The sequence below is a fragment of the Peromyscus leucopus genome, chromosome 2 (assembly GCF_004664715.2).
Source record: "Peromyscus leucopus breed LL Stock chromosome 2, UCI_PerLeu_2.1, whole genome shotgun sequence".
Taxonomy (NCBI): domain Eukaryota; kingdom Metazoa; phylum Chordata; class Mammalia; order Rodentia; family Cricetidae; genus Peromyscus; species Peromyscus leucopus.
Genome location: NC_051064.1, coordinates 34637458 through 34654980, shown reverse-complemented (window position 1 = coordinate 34654980; position 17523 = coordinate 34637458). Strand labels below are relative to the sequence as shown.

At 41.3% G+C, this 17523-nt stretch overlaps 1 protein-coding gene across 3 annotated transcripts in view; it reads right to left on the bottom strand.

Moving 5' to 3' along the window:
• Faxc (failed axon connections homolog, metaxin like GST domain containing) overlaps positions 1-17523 on the bottom strand; it is an 81404-nt gene that overhangs the window by 57265 nt on the left and 6616 nt on the right. For all 3 annotated transcript variants that reach the window (XM_028877998.2, XM_028877999.2, XM_028877997.2), the window contains 2 exons: positions 10461-10657; positions 1110-1333 (listed from right to left, as the gene is read on the bottom strand). In XM_028877998.2, the coding sequence (XP_028733831.1) occupies positions 1110-1333; positions 10461-10657 (421 nt within the window). The remainder of the gene's footprint in view (positions 1-1109; positions 1334-10460; positions 10658-17523) is intronic.

The window sequence follows — 17523 nt, the reverse complement described above, 5'->3', positions numbered from 1 at the left end:
TAAGGGCTGGTCATCTGAAGTCAAAAGCTCATAGACCACAATTCCCAGAGCAAGGCACCAAATGGAGTCCAAGGGAGGACTCCAGGTCCAGCAAGTATCTGGAATGTGGAACAATAGACTGGTCAATGTAGATGATTCTGCAAGAAAGGTTATGCCCATTGAGCCTCCACTTCCAAAGCACCAGATAGGTTTCAACAAAACAAATCCCATGCCCCACTCCTTCACAGAGGCAAGGAATCTAAAATGCTCTCAGATGAGGTTGGTGACAGATCTGGAAATCATGGCCTCCACAGGAGGGAATGGTCGTGAACAAAACCAATTTCTGAAAATAAAACCAGAAGTCCCACTGAGGACTTGGTCCCTTTAATTGCCCCATATTAAACAGCTTTGGTTCACATCTAGGCCCTTCCTTTAAGAAGTCTCTTTGTGAACTGTCGTAGCCAAGAATCAAGCTCGCCCAGTGCAGAACTACTGAAACCTAGGGCTATCTGTGGCCAGCTGATGAATGGAATATGTCTATATCTATCCTCACTAGACCATGGGCATTTAAGGCCTTTCTAAGAAGCTCCCCAGACACAATTCAGCCTATGATGTACAATAAAATACAAAATCTGGGCTAAAACACACTAGGAAAACAAAACTAAGATTACATACCAAAACAAACAGTATAAGAAGCTGACAAGAGTCAACACAAACACACGCAAAAAAAAAAAAAAAAAGATCAGAAACTGGACTGTCACCAACTCTAACTTTACTTGTAGATGTGCTCACAACCATCCTGATCCATTTATAAATAGAAGAGGTTCCTTGCTCAGAACTACCCTATCCTCACAACACATTGGGAAATGGCAGCATCCCTTACAGCCTGGTCCTGATGCTGAAGTGTGCTCCACATGTTCTCACATGGGACCTCAGTAACCACACTAAAACCTAATACCCCTAATACCAGAGATCGCTCCTGGACATTGGAGGACTCAGTTAAATGGTGGAAATGCAACCTACATACATGTGGGAGCAAAAACCCCAACCAAGTTAAGCTTGTAAACCAGCAGCACTCTACTAGTCATGCAACAGTAAGCACAGAAAATATAGAAGGTGTGGTACATTACCCAAAAGCCCTGCTAAAGACCGCATGTCCTTCTCCATCAGCATGTAAATCTCTTCCTCCGAGAAGCGGCCAATGCCGTGGCCGTGCATCTCCCGCTTCACAATTCCTTTTGTTATGTGGCACACGACCCACCTGAGCAGGTTACTGAAGGGACCACCACCACTAAGAGACAGCATCTTCCGGGTCTCATTGAGATTGTCCACCCACTGGCAATAAGCTAACGTCCTGGAATTGTGTGGAAACAAGTTACTAGTGTGCATCAGAGACGTGTAGTAGTTCTGCAGTCACTTTCAAAAGCATCGTTCAGAATTTAATACTTTCTGGAGGAACCAAATAATTGCAGTGTTTAACCTTAGTGGCAGGTCCTATCACAACAGCTATGGTCGATGTCTAGCCTTACAAGCTTTGAGAGAAACAATGACATTCTGTGTTCCTGTTTAACTGAAACTCCCCAGTCACCTGCCCTCAGACTCCTCTGCTTTCTCTTACACTGTCTCACAGAAGCTGTAACTTTTCAGCGAGGCCAGTAAGCGCTATGGGTGCACAGCAGTGGCAGCGGCAAGCGAGGGGAGTGCAACATTCCTGTCGGGAGCTTAAGAATGGCTCCACAGGCAGGTGCTTTCTGCTAAGGCATGTGTATCTGTTTTCTACACTGCATGCATCTTACATTTCATGGTGAAAGAGGTTGGGTTCCTTTTTAAGACACTTTTTTGCCTTTTGGACAAAGATTAAGGGGAAGGTACACCTATGTCTATATTTCATAAATTATATGCTCTGCATATGTAAATTATTTGCTCTCCAGAATCAACTCTCTCCCTCAGGCTGTTTCCAATGATTTTAAGCATTCACCCAAGGACCTGTGAAGTCACTTTTCCCACTGGGTGGCGTTTGGGGCAAACTCACCCATCCAGTGTTCCCATGGGACACACAGACAGTCAAGCATCATACTGGCTGCAATGCCTACACTTTTCCTAACTTGGTTTTAGAAGCCTGTACAATCTCAAAAGCATTTTTTATAATGAACGAGGTTATTAGATATAGAATAAATGGTTCCCTGTGCAAAGAATGTAGCTGTGAGGGTATATACATGAAAAATTTAATTTTTCTTCATATTGAAAAAAAAAATGTATTGACCATCATCTCTACCCCTGATGTGGGCTGATATGTAGTAATGGCCTCTTAAAAATCAGAAATGTAAAACAAAAAAAATTACATAACAACGCAAAGGATGATAGTAAGTTGTACCTACGAAGAAATGTTATTTTATACATTAAGAAGAAAGCCTGGGGTGTATCTCAGTGATATATGGTTTCCCAGCATGTGCAGGCCCTGGCATCCATCTCTAGCACCACCAAAAAATGTCCTAAAATTTTTAGCATTTTTATGTAGTTATGCTCTATCGGGGTCCTCTCCACTAAAAAATGGAAATACACAAGAAATAGATTTACCTAGAGTTTTTTAATCATTCTTGAATTTTTACTAAAAAGTCCTAATTTTAATGCACTCTCCATACTACAACCATATTTAACTCTATCCTATTATCTTTCAAAAAGAATACCTACAACTCTTGTAGAAAGCTCTCTCTCTGTGTGTGTGTGTTTCATAAATCTCTTGAAATAAAATATTGCAAAGCAAAGAAATGAATTTTGCTGAAAATAAAAAAAAGCGCCTCCCAGCAATAGTGTGCATAGACAGTGTGGGTGATGGGTCTTTTGATTTAAAATATCTCACATTTATTCCACTGAATTCTATGTAAATGTGAATCTGCTCTCTTTTTTTTATATCTGCGGTGATCTAGTGGGGGATTCTAATTGTATATTATCTAAATTCACAACAACAGGGTTACACAACCTTTGAATGTCTAGAAAGCCAATGGTCTTAGGGAAAAATTTCATCCTAAACTGGGCATAAACAGATAATAAGAGAGACCAGAGGGGCTCCTAAAGCATAAAAATGAGGAACGTGTGACTCTAGGCTGGAAAGTTCATGTAAGAAAGAAAGAAGTGTTAGGTCAGCCAGTCACACAAGGCAGAACCGCAGGAGGCACAGGGAGGAGCTCAGGAGGTACCTGCCTGAAGACACTGGCCTTCCTGATCTACAAGAAGTCCAGGAGCATGGGTGGGCTCCAGGATGCATGTGAGGAAGCCTATAAGACCTGAGGCAGAAGGGTGCTATGGAGCAGATCCTTGCAGGCCTGAGGCCAGGCTGAGTCGCTTTAATTCCAAAAGAAAAGGTTAAGCTCTGGAAAGTTTCAACCAGACAAGAAACATAATCAGACCTGTGGCAATGCTGGTAGGAAGGCTGGCTAGAAGACAGGGTGAGCGAGACAGACAAGAAATGACATGCTGACTAGACCACAGCAGAGAAGTGCCACACGGTGTGTGCAGGTAGAAGGGTCCAGGAACCGTGATATAGGAAAAAGTGGGTGGTTTCTCCCAGGCTCATCATTTGAGTGGATTTCACTAATCAGTGCTGGTTCCATCCACATGGTGGAATGGACTTGGGGAATGAAAGATGGGTTAACCAGTTGCATTTGAAGGACTCAAAGAGCTACCAACTGAAGACGTTCAGAAAGTAGAAAGAACTCCAGAGACAAGTTTAGACTCTCCATGGAGAACTGGGGGCAGGGACACGTTAGTGAGTTTTAAAGCTGCGAGGGGAAATGAGATTATCTAAGGAAATTTCTAGAATGAGGACAAAGTTGGGAAAACCATAGTTCAAAGGCAAATTAGAAGATTAAGAAAATAAGGCTGGAAGGGAGTGTGGAGAGGAGAGACATCTCATTTCCCAAGATGGAGGGAATGTGGGTCTTATAAAGGATAGAGGGCTATGGAGAAGTTAAGCTTCCTGCCTCAGAATGACTTCTTCCTCTCCAGAGTGGGAAATACGCATGTGGGCATGCGCAGAAAGTTAGGCAATGACAATGGGTACAGAGCAGCAGAAGGCAGGAGAGGCAGCTGTCTGGGCCACATAGTTCAGCAACGATGACAGGAAGTCTCACCCTGCAGTAGCAGCTTGAGCACAGGGCACAGAAGAAGAAAGACCGTGCTCATTCAGAACTCTGCAGCTAAAAGTAGCCTTGCAAACTGGTCTTCCTCTCTTCCCCTTCCTGCTCTGAGTACACACGTGTGCACGTGTGTGTCCATACATATGTTCGCTATACACAGTGAACGTGTTATGAGGGCACATATGCACATGAGTGTAGAGGCTAGAGTTTCCTCAGGTTCTGCCCACAATTGTTTTTCAGGCAGGGTCTCTACTGACCTAGAACTTACCAAGTGTAGCTAGGCTAATTGGCCAATAAGCCTCAGAGCCATGCCTGCCCCTGCCATCCCAGCACTGAGATTACAAGTGTACACCACCACATCTGTTGGGGGGGGGCGGGGGAGAGGGATGACAGGGGACAGTACACTCCATGTGTGCATGTGCCCTAAGAGATCAGGGTAGGGCATCAGATCCCCTTGAGCTGGAGTTCCAGGTGGTCATTAGTTTACATGCTGTAGATATTAGGAACAGAACTCAGGTCCTCTGGAAGAACAGCAACTCTTAACCACTAAACCATCTCTCCAGCCCCAAAACTCATCATTTTTTAAAACATGGGTTATGTAAATCAAATTCAGGTCTTCACCCTTGCAAGGCCTTGCAAGCACTTTAGTCACTGAATATCTCCTCAGTCCCTGCTCTCCACTTGATTTCTTTGCTTCTCCATGGTCCCCAATATTACAACCAGTGTCAAATAAGGAACACACAGGCTCTTTAGGGATCAGCTCCAGAAAAGTGCCAAAAGAAAACAAAATATGTGGGTCATATACTCTTATCTCCGCTATGACAGGCAGGGGACATCATATATTGTGTTTCCATGTTGTTACAGCCAAGGATACACCTCTCAATCAGGATCCCAGAAATGGTGAGAGATTCCACCCCATCACTCCACCCAAACAACTCTCATCGAATCCAGCAGTCAGCAACTCACTGTATGCCCTCCAGCACCGCTTCCCTGAATTTAGCTCTCACAACTCTATAGCATCTTGCACTATCAACCTCTCTGGGAACATGCCTTTAGCTCAAGTGGCTGTTTTCCCATCCCACCTCTCCCATGGTCTACAGACTCATCTATTTATTTTTCTTCTATTTTCCTACCTACTTAATCTGCAGTCATGAGGTGATCTAATTCATATCCAGGAGTTCAAAGTGATGCCCAAATCTATACCTAACCCACACCTCTGTCCTGAGACCCATGAGTCCCACATGGAAGAGCTTTAGGAAACACATTTCCAAAATTGGACTCATTTTTGCTTGCTTCACCTCACCCTTGCAAGAATCCCAGGAGTAATTCTTTAGGGATCCCAGGAGATTTCCTTCATGGCTCCCACCCACATGTGCCCAACCTATGCTCACAGGCCAACATATTTGTGGATTACATCATATTGCAATGTCAGAAATCCCTGGACCCTCACCATGATCTAGCCCTTCCCAGTCTCCGTCTCTCAGCATGGCCTCCCATAAATCCTTTATATCAGCTGTATAGAAGTACATGAACCTCCATACAGACTGAATGTTCATGTCCCCAAATTTCTTATATTGAAACCAGTATGGGTAGTATTAGGAAGCAGGACCTTCGGTGTACTTAAGTCATGAGGCTAGAGCCCTCAAGAGTGAGATTACTGCTCTTATAAAAATGACCCCATAAGAGTTTCTATATTCTTTCTACCATGTGACCTTACAGTAAGAAGATGGTTATCTGTGGACCAGAAAGCAGGCCCTCACTAAACACTGAGTCTGTCAAAACCTTGACCTCAGTCTTATTGGTCTCTGTGGCTAGTGAGATACAAACTTCTAAACTTCCCAGCCTGCTTTCGGTTACAGGAGGCTGGATGGACTGAGACACCCCCCAAACACCTCTTTCTTGGCTCCAAGTATTTACAGACACTGCTGCCTCTACCCGAGCATCCTAATCATCCTTACGGTCAGCTCCTTCACGTGCCACTCCAGTTGTGCTTGGGCTCCACCATGCTGGTGCTTCCTCTGCGATCCCTATCCTCGTCTCACCAGTAGGTGCTTCCTGCCTCCCCTCAGCAACTCAAACTCACCCTGACAATGACAATCATAAAGGCTTAAGGAAGATTTTCTCCACAAAGGCCCTCCAGCCTGAGGACCACGTGGGGGTAGGAGCATGGTATCTGTACACTAGTTGTCCTTCGCTTCATTTGCTGAAGTATGAATTGTTGATGAAATGAAAAACAGCTTGACACTGACCCAGTGCTGGCTATGTGATGCTTCTAAGGGATGGCATGTACTTAGAAAAATAGAGAGGCGGATCCATGGAGGAAGATGAAGCGGCTGCCACGGGTGTCTTGAGGAGTTCGTGGCACCTTTATCTTCACTGGGAAGAAGCCCAGTGCACAAGGAGTCATGAATTATTAACTGGAGTAGCAGGAAGGGCCAATTTGGAAAGTAGACTAGCATAAGCAATTAAAGTAATTTATCATGTGAAAATCTATTTCAGAAAGTTAAGACACTCAGTTTCCTTATCACAACTAATGTGTCTAATCTTGCCTACAAAAATGGGGCCAAAGATTTAAAGATTTAAAACTGGCTCAAATATTTTGAAAGGAAACCAAGAGAACAGACAAAAGGCCAAACATCATCACCCATACCCGTAATCTCAGCACCTGGGAAGCTGAGGCAGGAGGATTGTGAATTTACATAACTCACTAGTTTACATAACATGATCCTGTCTCAAGGAGACCAAAACATCAGGGTGGAGGGAAGGGGGAAAGGAATAGGGCAAAACTGTTGATCCCTGGTGGGTTTTGTTTTGTTCTGATTTGATTTTTAGTACTGAGTCAAACCCAATACCTTATGCCTGCTAAATGGGCGCTTAGCCTCTGAGCTATATCGCCACCATAACCTAACATGATGCCATGCCCAAGGCATAAATGAACACTAATAAACAGACAGCTACAAACTGTTGAGTCTGAGAGTATGGCCTTCCAAGACATAATAATGCATTTCACTGCCAGGCATGGTGACATACCTTTTAATTCCAGCACTCAGAAGGCAAGGGTGGGTGGGTCTCTATGAGTTCCCAGCTAGTTAAGATAATAAATACAGTGAGACCCTATGTCAAAAAAAAAAGCCCCTCTCTCCATGGGGCTACACCCTTGCTGTCTTTTATTTACATTCCGTTTTAAAGGGGTAGGAATTTATTTCTTCAACTATCATCAAATTCCACCAACCTTCCAAACGAGAGCTCTTCCTACAGCTAAAACTGGATAAGGAAGGGGAAAGTGGAATGAATCTGTGCCATTGTAATCAGCCATCTTGTTCAGACTTTCACACACCTTCTTGTAAGCTATCTTATGAAAGTTCCCCATCTCTCCCAAACACTAAAATACATCAAAAGCCAAGCTCAGGCTGGAGATGGCCTTCAGTACTGGAGTGCTTGTCTAGCATGCACATGGCCCTGGCTTCAATACAAGTTCCAAAAAAATGAAACTTAAAATTTATAAATTATGGGAAACCCAGAAGCAGATTCATATCACTGAAAACGTTGAGTGTTGTACTTATTACATAGGGTTAGAAGACTCTTAAGGTCTTCACTGATGGCCATAAGGGGGCAGTATATGTCACTGAAGAAGCAAGGGTATTACAAAAATCAATTTCATTCTGGTAATTTGATTCCCTGTCTCAGAAAACCTCTTATACCAGTTTCCAAGCACTGGATCTAACTTAGGCACTCAGTATAAAACAAAGGAGATAAGAAAGAAAAAAAAAAACAACCTTCTTCATCTTCAATAATAGTTTTTATAATGCAAGTGGAATACAATTATATAGATTTCAAGTGCAAGAAAAACAACTTTATAGCTGACTGTGCTTATCTGAATAGACCTAAAACAGAGCTTCAATATTATGTCGTGTTACATAATAATGCCAGCTTTCCATCACCTCTGCCTAATAGAAAATTGTACCAGAGCATTTTCAAAGTTTCAAGCCAAAATAAAATATATCTAAAAAAAAAAACTTCAGGTCATCAAATAACTGAGCCAAGCACCGAGGGTTTACTGACTTTCTCTTCCCACCTCTGTAAGTACAATCATAACCTGGGAGCTCAGTGCTTGTTAACATGTAAGAGAATTTCACAGAAAACTACCATACATTGAGGTCAGTTCCTGTGCAGGGGATGGCTTCCATTCTGCTCTCTGGGATGGGAAGGACAGGGCAGGAGAAAAGCCCAAGGGAAGAGTCAGTCCAGGGACTCATTGCCATAGACATTCTTGTGAAAGTGGGGATATAAAGCTCCCTAGTGGGTATGGAGAGTCTCTGCAGGAGGGGAGGGGGTGAGGAAAAGAAACAGGACAAAGGTTGGTTTTCCTTGTGCTACTAGAGATGAATGTATGTTGTATCTCAAAATGCCCTCCCCATTTTTCTAATAGAAAGTGAGTTAGAGAAACAATATTAGCTTTTAGGGAGACTATGTACCACCCAAGTAAAGTAAGCTCTTGGAAGTCAATGATCTTCCTCCTGCTTCGTCTCGCTCACATCCACAGCTTGCCCTACCTCCCATATTAGCTGAGGGCTAGTGAAGAGAAGTGCAGAAACATGGTGTCTGTGAGCTTCTACCAGGGAATAAAGTAGTAATAAAAATTGTAGAACGCTGTCAAAAGGTAACTTGAGGGTCAGGCCCAGGGCAGGTTCTTTATTTCCCTCTTCTACTGCTGGGTCTAAAACCTGGCAAACAAATGAGATGGGATCCTTTCCACAAGTCTTTCCCAGAAGCCAAGCAAGCTGGACAGTCATGCATCTTAATGTTCACTATGACAAAGCAGAAACCTGGCATATCCATCAGCATTACATGGGAAGGACCCAGGCTCCTGAAAACACTCAATGATATGTTTACACTCTCCCACAAGGCACTTCCTTGGTCAGCCCTCCTTCATCTTTATAGTGAGGTAAGGAGAGGATGTGGAATGCTGGTCAGCCCCAGGATAAACAAAGTCAAAAAAAAAAAAATCAAACATGGGAAGAGAAAAAATAGAGGATCATTTAAAATCTCGGAAACAGGAACACCCAGTTTCCTACTCATAAAGAGGGCAAATGGATGAAACAGTGAGCCAATGAGAAAAAATCCCATAGTCAGTCCCATGAGGCAATGGCCTTGATGGGGGGAAGTGGTTAGTAAAAGCTCCTGAACCAACATCTAACCAAGAAATAGCAATACTAATAAAGTGGGATTAATGATGTTTAATTAAGTATTTAGGACAAAGTAAAGTCTGCAAATATTTGGAAGAGACTGCCTGCCATCTCTAGGAGGATAGAGAAGAGGGCATAAGTGCCAGAAAATAAATGTAAGAGGGAAACACCTACAAGACAAATAGGTTTGCAAAGCAAGACTAGCCAAATGTGTTTAACTCGCATGGTGCTGAAGCAGCGTGGGACCACTGAAGCAAAACAGAGCAACTGCTCAACCCAATTGTGTCATGCTCCAAACTTGTGTGATGCTCAAAACTTGTGAGATGCTTCAAACGTGTGTGATGCTTCAAACTTGTATGATGCTCCATGGAACCATGAGCTACAAATGCAGCAATCAGGGCAGAATGCTACCTAAGGAAAGGTGACATAATCTCACAAATGTGTAATTGATTCCACTGAGGAATCAGATCTGTACTTAGCCCTCCATGCATTCCTTTAGTGTCTAATGCACTTTCTTTTCTTTTTTTCTTCTCTTTTCTTCTTTTTAGATAGAGTTTCTTTGTGAAGCACTGGCTGTTCTGAAACTCATTCTGTAGACCAGGCTGGTCTCAAACTCAGAGATTCACCTGCCTCTGCTTCTTGAGTGCTGGTATTAAAGGCATGCACCACCATTGTCTAGCATCTGATGCATTTTCATTTACAAGTTTGTACTAATGAGCCCCACAAATTGAAATGCCTCCCTCACATAAAATCCAACAAATTGCAGCATGCAGGCTGTGAAGGTTTTGTGTGTGTATGTGGTTGGGAAAACATAAAAGGAAGATCGTGTTATTATAAATGAAATCCAAGTTTCTATGCACACGATAGTTTTACTGGAATGTAGTCTGCTTATAAATATGTAGGCTTATTGGCAGAGTTGAGTGGATGAGGCTGTGAAAGATAGACTCTAGAGAATGCCTGTGGAGTCCTGGTCTAGATACTTGGAGACAACAGACAGAACTTTGACCCTAAGTCAAAGTTATTTCTGATAAAAAAAAAAAAAATCTTTGAGACAGGTGAGTAAAAGTTAACAAAAAAAATTTAAGAAGATGAATGTCGGAAAGTTCAAGAGGATTTAGGCTAGCTAGGGGAGGTACAGGGGCACACACCGGGGACTCACCAGTAAAAGTGCTCTTCCACCATCTTGGTCACAGCTCTTGAGACAGCTCTTTCATGAGGGCCAAGGTTTTTGTTCAAGTTCACTCCAAGCTTCTCTTCCAGAAAGTCGATTATGAACTCTGTGCCAGACACTTTTTCATTATTATATTCAATCCAAGGCATTTTCCCTTGAGCAGAGAGCTTTCCACCAAAATAGTTCTAAATAGCATTTTTTAAAAAGAGAAAAGCAATGTGTATATAAATTTCACTTATTCGCAGAAACAAACATTGCAACCCATCAGTGCTTGTGTCCATACTATTTACTCAAATGGACTCAGCGTCTTAACTCTTTAAGATTATTACTCTAGAAGGGGAGAAGGATAGCCTTTTACTGAACATTGAAGTATTAATTTATTCCCATAGGTTCTACATGGACTCAAATTCTATCTGGATTAGGGAAGGAAGGAGACTCTGAGGCAAGGAGTGGGAGAAGGAAGGGGTGGGTTCAAAATGAACAAGACTAGCTATAAATGTGTAAACTATCCACAATAGAAAGAAAGGTGAAAATAAACCACAAAGAAGCTTGTACCAATGTAGTATCCAAAGAACTCACTTGAAATCCAATATGCTGCATCTGAATAATGCATATTGTCACTACACTGAGAGCGAGCGGTCCTCTAAATTATCATACTGAGATTTAAAAAGAACACACAACAGGCTCAACTGCTGTGTCTCCTAAAGGAAATTCAGCAGGTTCCTGGTTTTCAGCCCAGACCTTTAACATCTAGTCCTGGAGTGGTACCCATATCTGTCCAGACAAGCTCTATTTCGATCTATAAGCATGTTAGAAGCTTACGGTGTCTCGGAATATTATGATCCAGAAATGAAGGGTGGCCAGATCAAGTCACACAGTTTATTATTAAAATTACAGTAAATGTATAAAAGTAAAAATGTATAAAAAGTAAAGACCTAGACCACATGAATGGAGGGGATTCTGGAGAATTTCATGTCTTCAATCAGATTTCTCAATAAATATAGTCATTTAAACTTCCAGGTTGATTGTATCCACTGTCTTGCAGACTATACGATCTCAATTAATCTGATTGTCACAAACTCTTCCTCATACTTTGTACAAATAGATAATGCAAATACTGTTAGATATTGGCAAATGTTAGCCCCTCTGAGAAAACTGGTACTCGAAAACTCGGTGGGCAGGCATCCATTTGTACATATAAGCTTGGATTGAGCTTCAGGGTCCTGAAATTCTCAAATTGGTAGGTGTTCTCACCTTTTCAGAAGGCTCAAAGCAAAGTGTGAACTAGCTAAATGCCACTTATCACTATCTTTGGTAGAGTGGTCTCTGTTCGTGGAGTCCTGATACTTTATCTCATTGTTTATTATCAAATGAAAGTGGGTCTAGCCTGAAAAAGTGGTAACTAAATACAGATTGTCTATGCCCAATGTAGAAAATGGAATGTCCTCTAGTTCCCCTCTAGTAGTATACTCATGTAAATGCTAGACACAATGTTTGTCCCCCCAGGAATGGACGGTGGAAACAGATCTGTTGCAGAATATTTCTTTACACTGTGAAGATGTGTCTTTGCCAAGGCACCTTCTGATTGGTTTAATAAAGAGCTGAATAGCCAATAGCTAGGCAGGAAGAGGTTAGACAGGACTTCGGGGAACAGGGAGGACTCTGGGAAGAAGAAAGGCAGAGCCGACAGCCAGACTTGGAAGAAATAGGAAATACAAGATGGAAGAGAGGTAACACCATGTGGCAGAATATAGATTAATATAAATGGGTTAATTTAAGTTATCAGAGCTAGTTGAGACAAGCCTAAGCTAAAGACTGAGCTTTCATAATTAATACAGGTCTCTGTGTCATTACTTGGGAGTTGGCTGGCAGGACATAAAAAGACTCATTACACACCTCTCTGGAAGTTACTAGGGCACCTGACATTCATGTAATTTGTATTCTAGAGGTGTATAATCACCATACAACACTGCCTTTGCTCCCAATTTCCCTTGCTGCACTTGTATCCTCCCAACAGATCCCTTTCAGACTCATCTCTTCAGATGTAATCTAGCTTCAATGATGCCATCAGAAGAAACTCTTTACAGTGCAAATGAGGGTAAATATTCTTCCTCAGAATCATTGAGTTGCAATTACATGTGGTAGCATATGCTTGTATTCCTGAACTCAGGAGGCTGAGGCAGGAGGATCACTTTAAGTCTAGGGCCAGGTTGGACAAGACAGTTGAGTTCAAGGCCAGTCTGGGCTACATATTAAGACCTTGTCTCAAAAAATAAAATAAAACAACTTAAAGTGCTTACTATGTAATCAAGAAGGTCAGAGTTCAGATTCCCAGAGCCCATGTAAATGCTGGGTGGACATGGTAGCTCATCTGTAATTCCAGCCTTGGAGACAGGATCCCAAAGCAAGCTGGTGGGTGAGCTGAGCCAAATCAGCTAGCTCTGGGTTTGATTGAGAGACCCTGCCTGAGTGAATAAAGTGGAAGAGCAACCAAGGAAGATTCTCTTTACCAACCTTGGACCTCCAAATACACACCCTTGCACTGGCACACACACGCACATCCCAACATGCATGCACATGCACACCATGCCACATGAAAGCATGAAAACAAACAAAACAAAATTCAAGAGCTGAGGTTGTAACTCAGTGGTAGATCACTTGTCTCCCATACATTGGCCCTTGGTTGACCCCAGCACCCTCCTCTCACAAGAAACAAATTCCAATGGTGAACTACACTCACACCAGCCAGTAGCTGCCACCTGCCAGCCTCACTGGTTATCAGTCTTTCTGGTTCCTGCTTCAACTTCCACACCCAACTAGACCACTCAGAACAGTCACTACTTTTACAGGAATCCCTCTCCCCATCCTCTGCAATACCCTGCTCTCCTAAACAGTTTTGTTCCAAATGAACTACTTATCCAGGGTGAAACCATTATCTGCCCTTCCTTTGGCTTCCACTAAACAGTGTACATTCCCCTCCCCTAAAGAAGAATTGTTCCCATATCTGCCCCTAGACTATGCTCTCCCCTGGACTATTGGTACATGTTTGTGTGACTCCCATTCTACTTTGGAAATATCTGGACATAGTGGTGCATGCCTTTAACACCAATAATAGGGAGGCAGAAGCAGGGAATTCTCTGTGATTTCGAGGCCAGCCTGGTCTACATAGTGTATTCCAGGACAGCCAGGGTTACTTAGTGAGACCCTGTTTCAAAAAACAAAATGAACAAAAAAACTACAGAAAATGAAAATTAGAGATCATTCTGAAAATTATTAACTCGAGTATGTTTTCATAATCAAATTTTGATTTACAGCTAAAAATCAGGAGAAAACATTTTAGAGACAAATATAATTTTCTTAGATATGATTATATCTAAGTAAGACTGCCATTATCATCATTTTGAGATGAAGGATTTCAAAGTCTAAGAGAGATTTCCTAGTCTTAGGTTTCTGACTTGCTCTACTGCCCACTGAATCTTCAGCTCAATTGCTATCCAATATGTAAGGAGGTGAATACTCACTGCACTCCAGAAATAACCACCACCAGATACCTTCCACTGGCTACATTTGAAATAATTTGAATACCTTTTGAAAACTATAACAGATTGGGAAAAGTCCATGTATCTAATGTATACTGTAGTTTTGTAGAAAAACTGTCTTTATCTGGGAAATATGCATGTTAACGCATTTTAAGTGAAGTGTCGTAGTTTTTGCACAGTACTTTCAAATGATGTATCAAAAACATGTTCCAAAAGACTATAAAAAGAGAGCTAAAGCAAAGGAGGCCAAATAATTACCATAAGTGAACCCGTGGGTAAGGACTGGGGGTGTTCATTATACTATTCATTTAAGTTGTCCATAGGTGAGAGAAAATCAAGCCAAAGAGATGGGAAGACAGGATGAGCAATGGAATAGAACATCGGAAGTGAAGGGTGAGGACCATGCAGGGGGCTTTAGCCCTTGCCCAGTACAAATTCCTGGGCAGGGGAGCCAGCATCCCTGACAGGAGATCTAAAACAAACACCAGACCTCTGAGAGGTACAACCACCACAAGAGAAAGGTAGCAAGCTGAATACAGGCAACATGAAACAGAAATGCTGGGACAGACCAGATGCTTTTAGTTAGCATAACAAATATCCTCCCACAGATAAAGGGAGAAATTGGGAAAACTGACTAAGGAGATACACTTCTAAGAAAAGATAAAAGTCAACTGTAGTCAACAGTTGGCCAGGAATGGTAACACACACCTGCACGTGTGAGGTAGAGGCAAGAGGAAAGGCCAACCAAGGCAACACAGGGAAACCATGTAAAAAGAAAGAACACTACAGAGGAGAAACACAGTGAGGGACTGGAGAGACGGCTCAACAGTTAAGGGCATACTACTATTCCAGAGACCCCAAGTGTGATTCCCACCACTCACATCAGGCAGATCAAAACTACCTGTAACTCCAACTTTTAAGGATCACCTGTGGCCTCGACAAGCACCCGTAAGCACATGGGCATACCCCCAGACACACAGGCACACACAATTAAAAATGTTTAAAAAATGGTTGCAAAAATGGAATCCTGCACTGCAATGGAAGCTCCACAGGAGGAAAGTTCCACATGGAAGCAGAGACTGACAGGACAGCACAGAGACTGGGAAATAAAGCAGAGATCCAGACAACAGGAAACAGGCAGGGAACATGATTAAAGGGAATATTTTAAGACTATTGATCATTAGTTTCCCCAGAATTTAAAAAAAGCACGTAGTCCATCTCTCTCCAGTCAGAGTGGCTCTCTCCAAGAAAACAATTGACAACAAATGCTGATAAAAATACAGAGAAAGAATAACACTTAGGAACTGTTGGTGTAGATATAAATCGGTGCAGCCAATATGTAGAATGAAGGTTTCTCAAAAAAGCTACCATATAAGCCAGCTCTGCCACTTCTGGATATATAGCTGAAGGAAACCCAGTCAACATTCACATGTTTTGTTTAATGCAGCACTATTCCCAACAGCCAGCTTAAGAAACTAGCCTAAGTGTCTGAAAATGTGGGAATGGATAAAGAAAATACATTCTATGTACACAGTGGAGTTTTACTCAGCCATAGAGAAGAATGAAATTCTGTCAGTTACCGGAAAATGGAGTGAACTGGAGATCACTGCGGTAAGTGAAACACACCACACTCAAAAAGAACAAGTTCACATTTTCTTTCATATGCAAAAACATAGATTTAAATTTTTACATATGCATGCACCTGTGTGTGCCATGAGACTAGAAAGAGGACCACAAGAGGGGAAGAGGTCTGCAACAAAATGCTGGAGACAGAGAGGGTGATGTGATTCATATGAACAGTGAAGAAGGAGACTATTTGGGGTGAAGAATTGGACCATCAAGAGAGTAGGGGAGCAGTGGAGCACAGGGCTAAATTAGACAGAGAGTAACGACACACGTGTAAGAAAATGTTCCACTCTCAACCAAACAAACTACTAACTAAAACAACAGCAAAAACCAAACCAGCCTCTCTGTTTCTAAACTTTGCATCTTCATGGGGTCAGATTTTCTTCATCGATTTCAGACATCAGCCAAAATGAAATATTGAGTGTAAAAGCAAATATGAGAATATAGCATTTACCTAATAAGCTAGAAATAAAATAAATTCATAAAAATGCAAAGGAATAATTTTTTCCGTAAACATTTCTATGTTATAAAAATTTGTTTACTATTCTAAGAAATGTCATTTACGATCACGCGTGTTTGTCTTGTTAACGCTAAAGATTTAAAAGGTACAATTATGTTTAATAAAAGAAAAAAATGCTATAATGAAGTCCATTGCTTTTTATGTCAGCTTTAATAATTGTTAAAGAGACAAAAGACACATAAGAACTCATATTGAAAAAGTTTATAAAAAGAACTAGAGGGGTAGTGGACTTTGAAAACTAAAACATTTTTAAATGTGATCATTTGTAGCATGTGTACCTAAAAATATAACTTCAAATATATAAGTAGTATTAAAGCGCTAACAGAGCAGCAAAAAGAGGACCAATCAACGAAGACTTGAATGTTTTACCCTTTTCAGAAACTAACAGGCAAACCATTTTAAAAGAGCAAAATGCAGCTCTCAATAACACACCAGATATCTTCAAGCAAGTAAACAAATAAGCTGCCCCACACTGACAATATTTACTTAATTCTTTTCTACTATTTAAAAAAAATAATAACCACAAAATTGAATAAAGTCTTAGTAAACTGAAGGAACTGGTGTCACAGAGATGATTTTCTCTGACCATAATATCAAAAACAAACATAGAAACAAAGCTTTGAAAACTCTCCCTACAGTTAGAACTTGTTAAAAAAAAAAAAAAAAGGAAAACATAAGGGAAAAACAACATAGAGAAGTGGCAACAATAACAAAAAACATAGCAAATGCATTAGCTAACTCAAGCATCACTGAGGGAAAACTGGATACCTTCAAATACATACTTTTGTTAATTCTTTTTTATGGAATAATGCTTATTTCTATTTTTAGGGGAAAATCTGTAAATTCATATACATATATACATATGTATATTAAAATAACCCATGTTCTAAACTCCAGTAATTACTTATAATTAAGATTTTGGCTTATTTCCTTTTCTCATGGTGTGAAAATACTTGCAAATCACTTATTACACATAAGTGTATATGTATGTGTATGCATGTATATATAGGTATGTGTGTTTCTTTTTCCTCTTGAATTGCTTCTTGTAAGTTTTTTTAGATTTATTTACTTTATGTGTCAGTCTTTTGCCTTCAAGTATATCTGTGTGCCACATGCTTGCCTTGATGCCTGAGGTCAGAAGAGGACATAGGATCCCCTATAACTAGAATTACATATGATCAAGAACCACCATGTAAGGACTGGGAACCAAACCAGGATCCTCTACAGGAGTCACAGTGCTCTTAACCACTGAGCATCTCTCCAACATCCTTTGCGTCTTTGATGCGGAAATGTACAGGTATTTCCTTGAAAGCCACTTGTGCAGAACAAGGAAAAATTCAAAAATGTATTCAAAGATCAGAGCTAT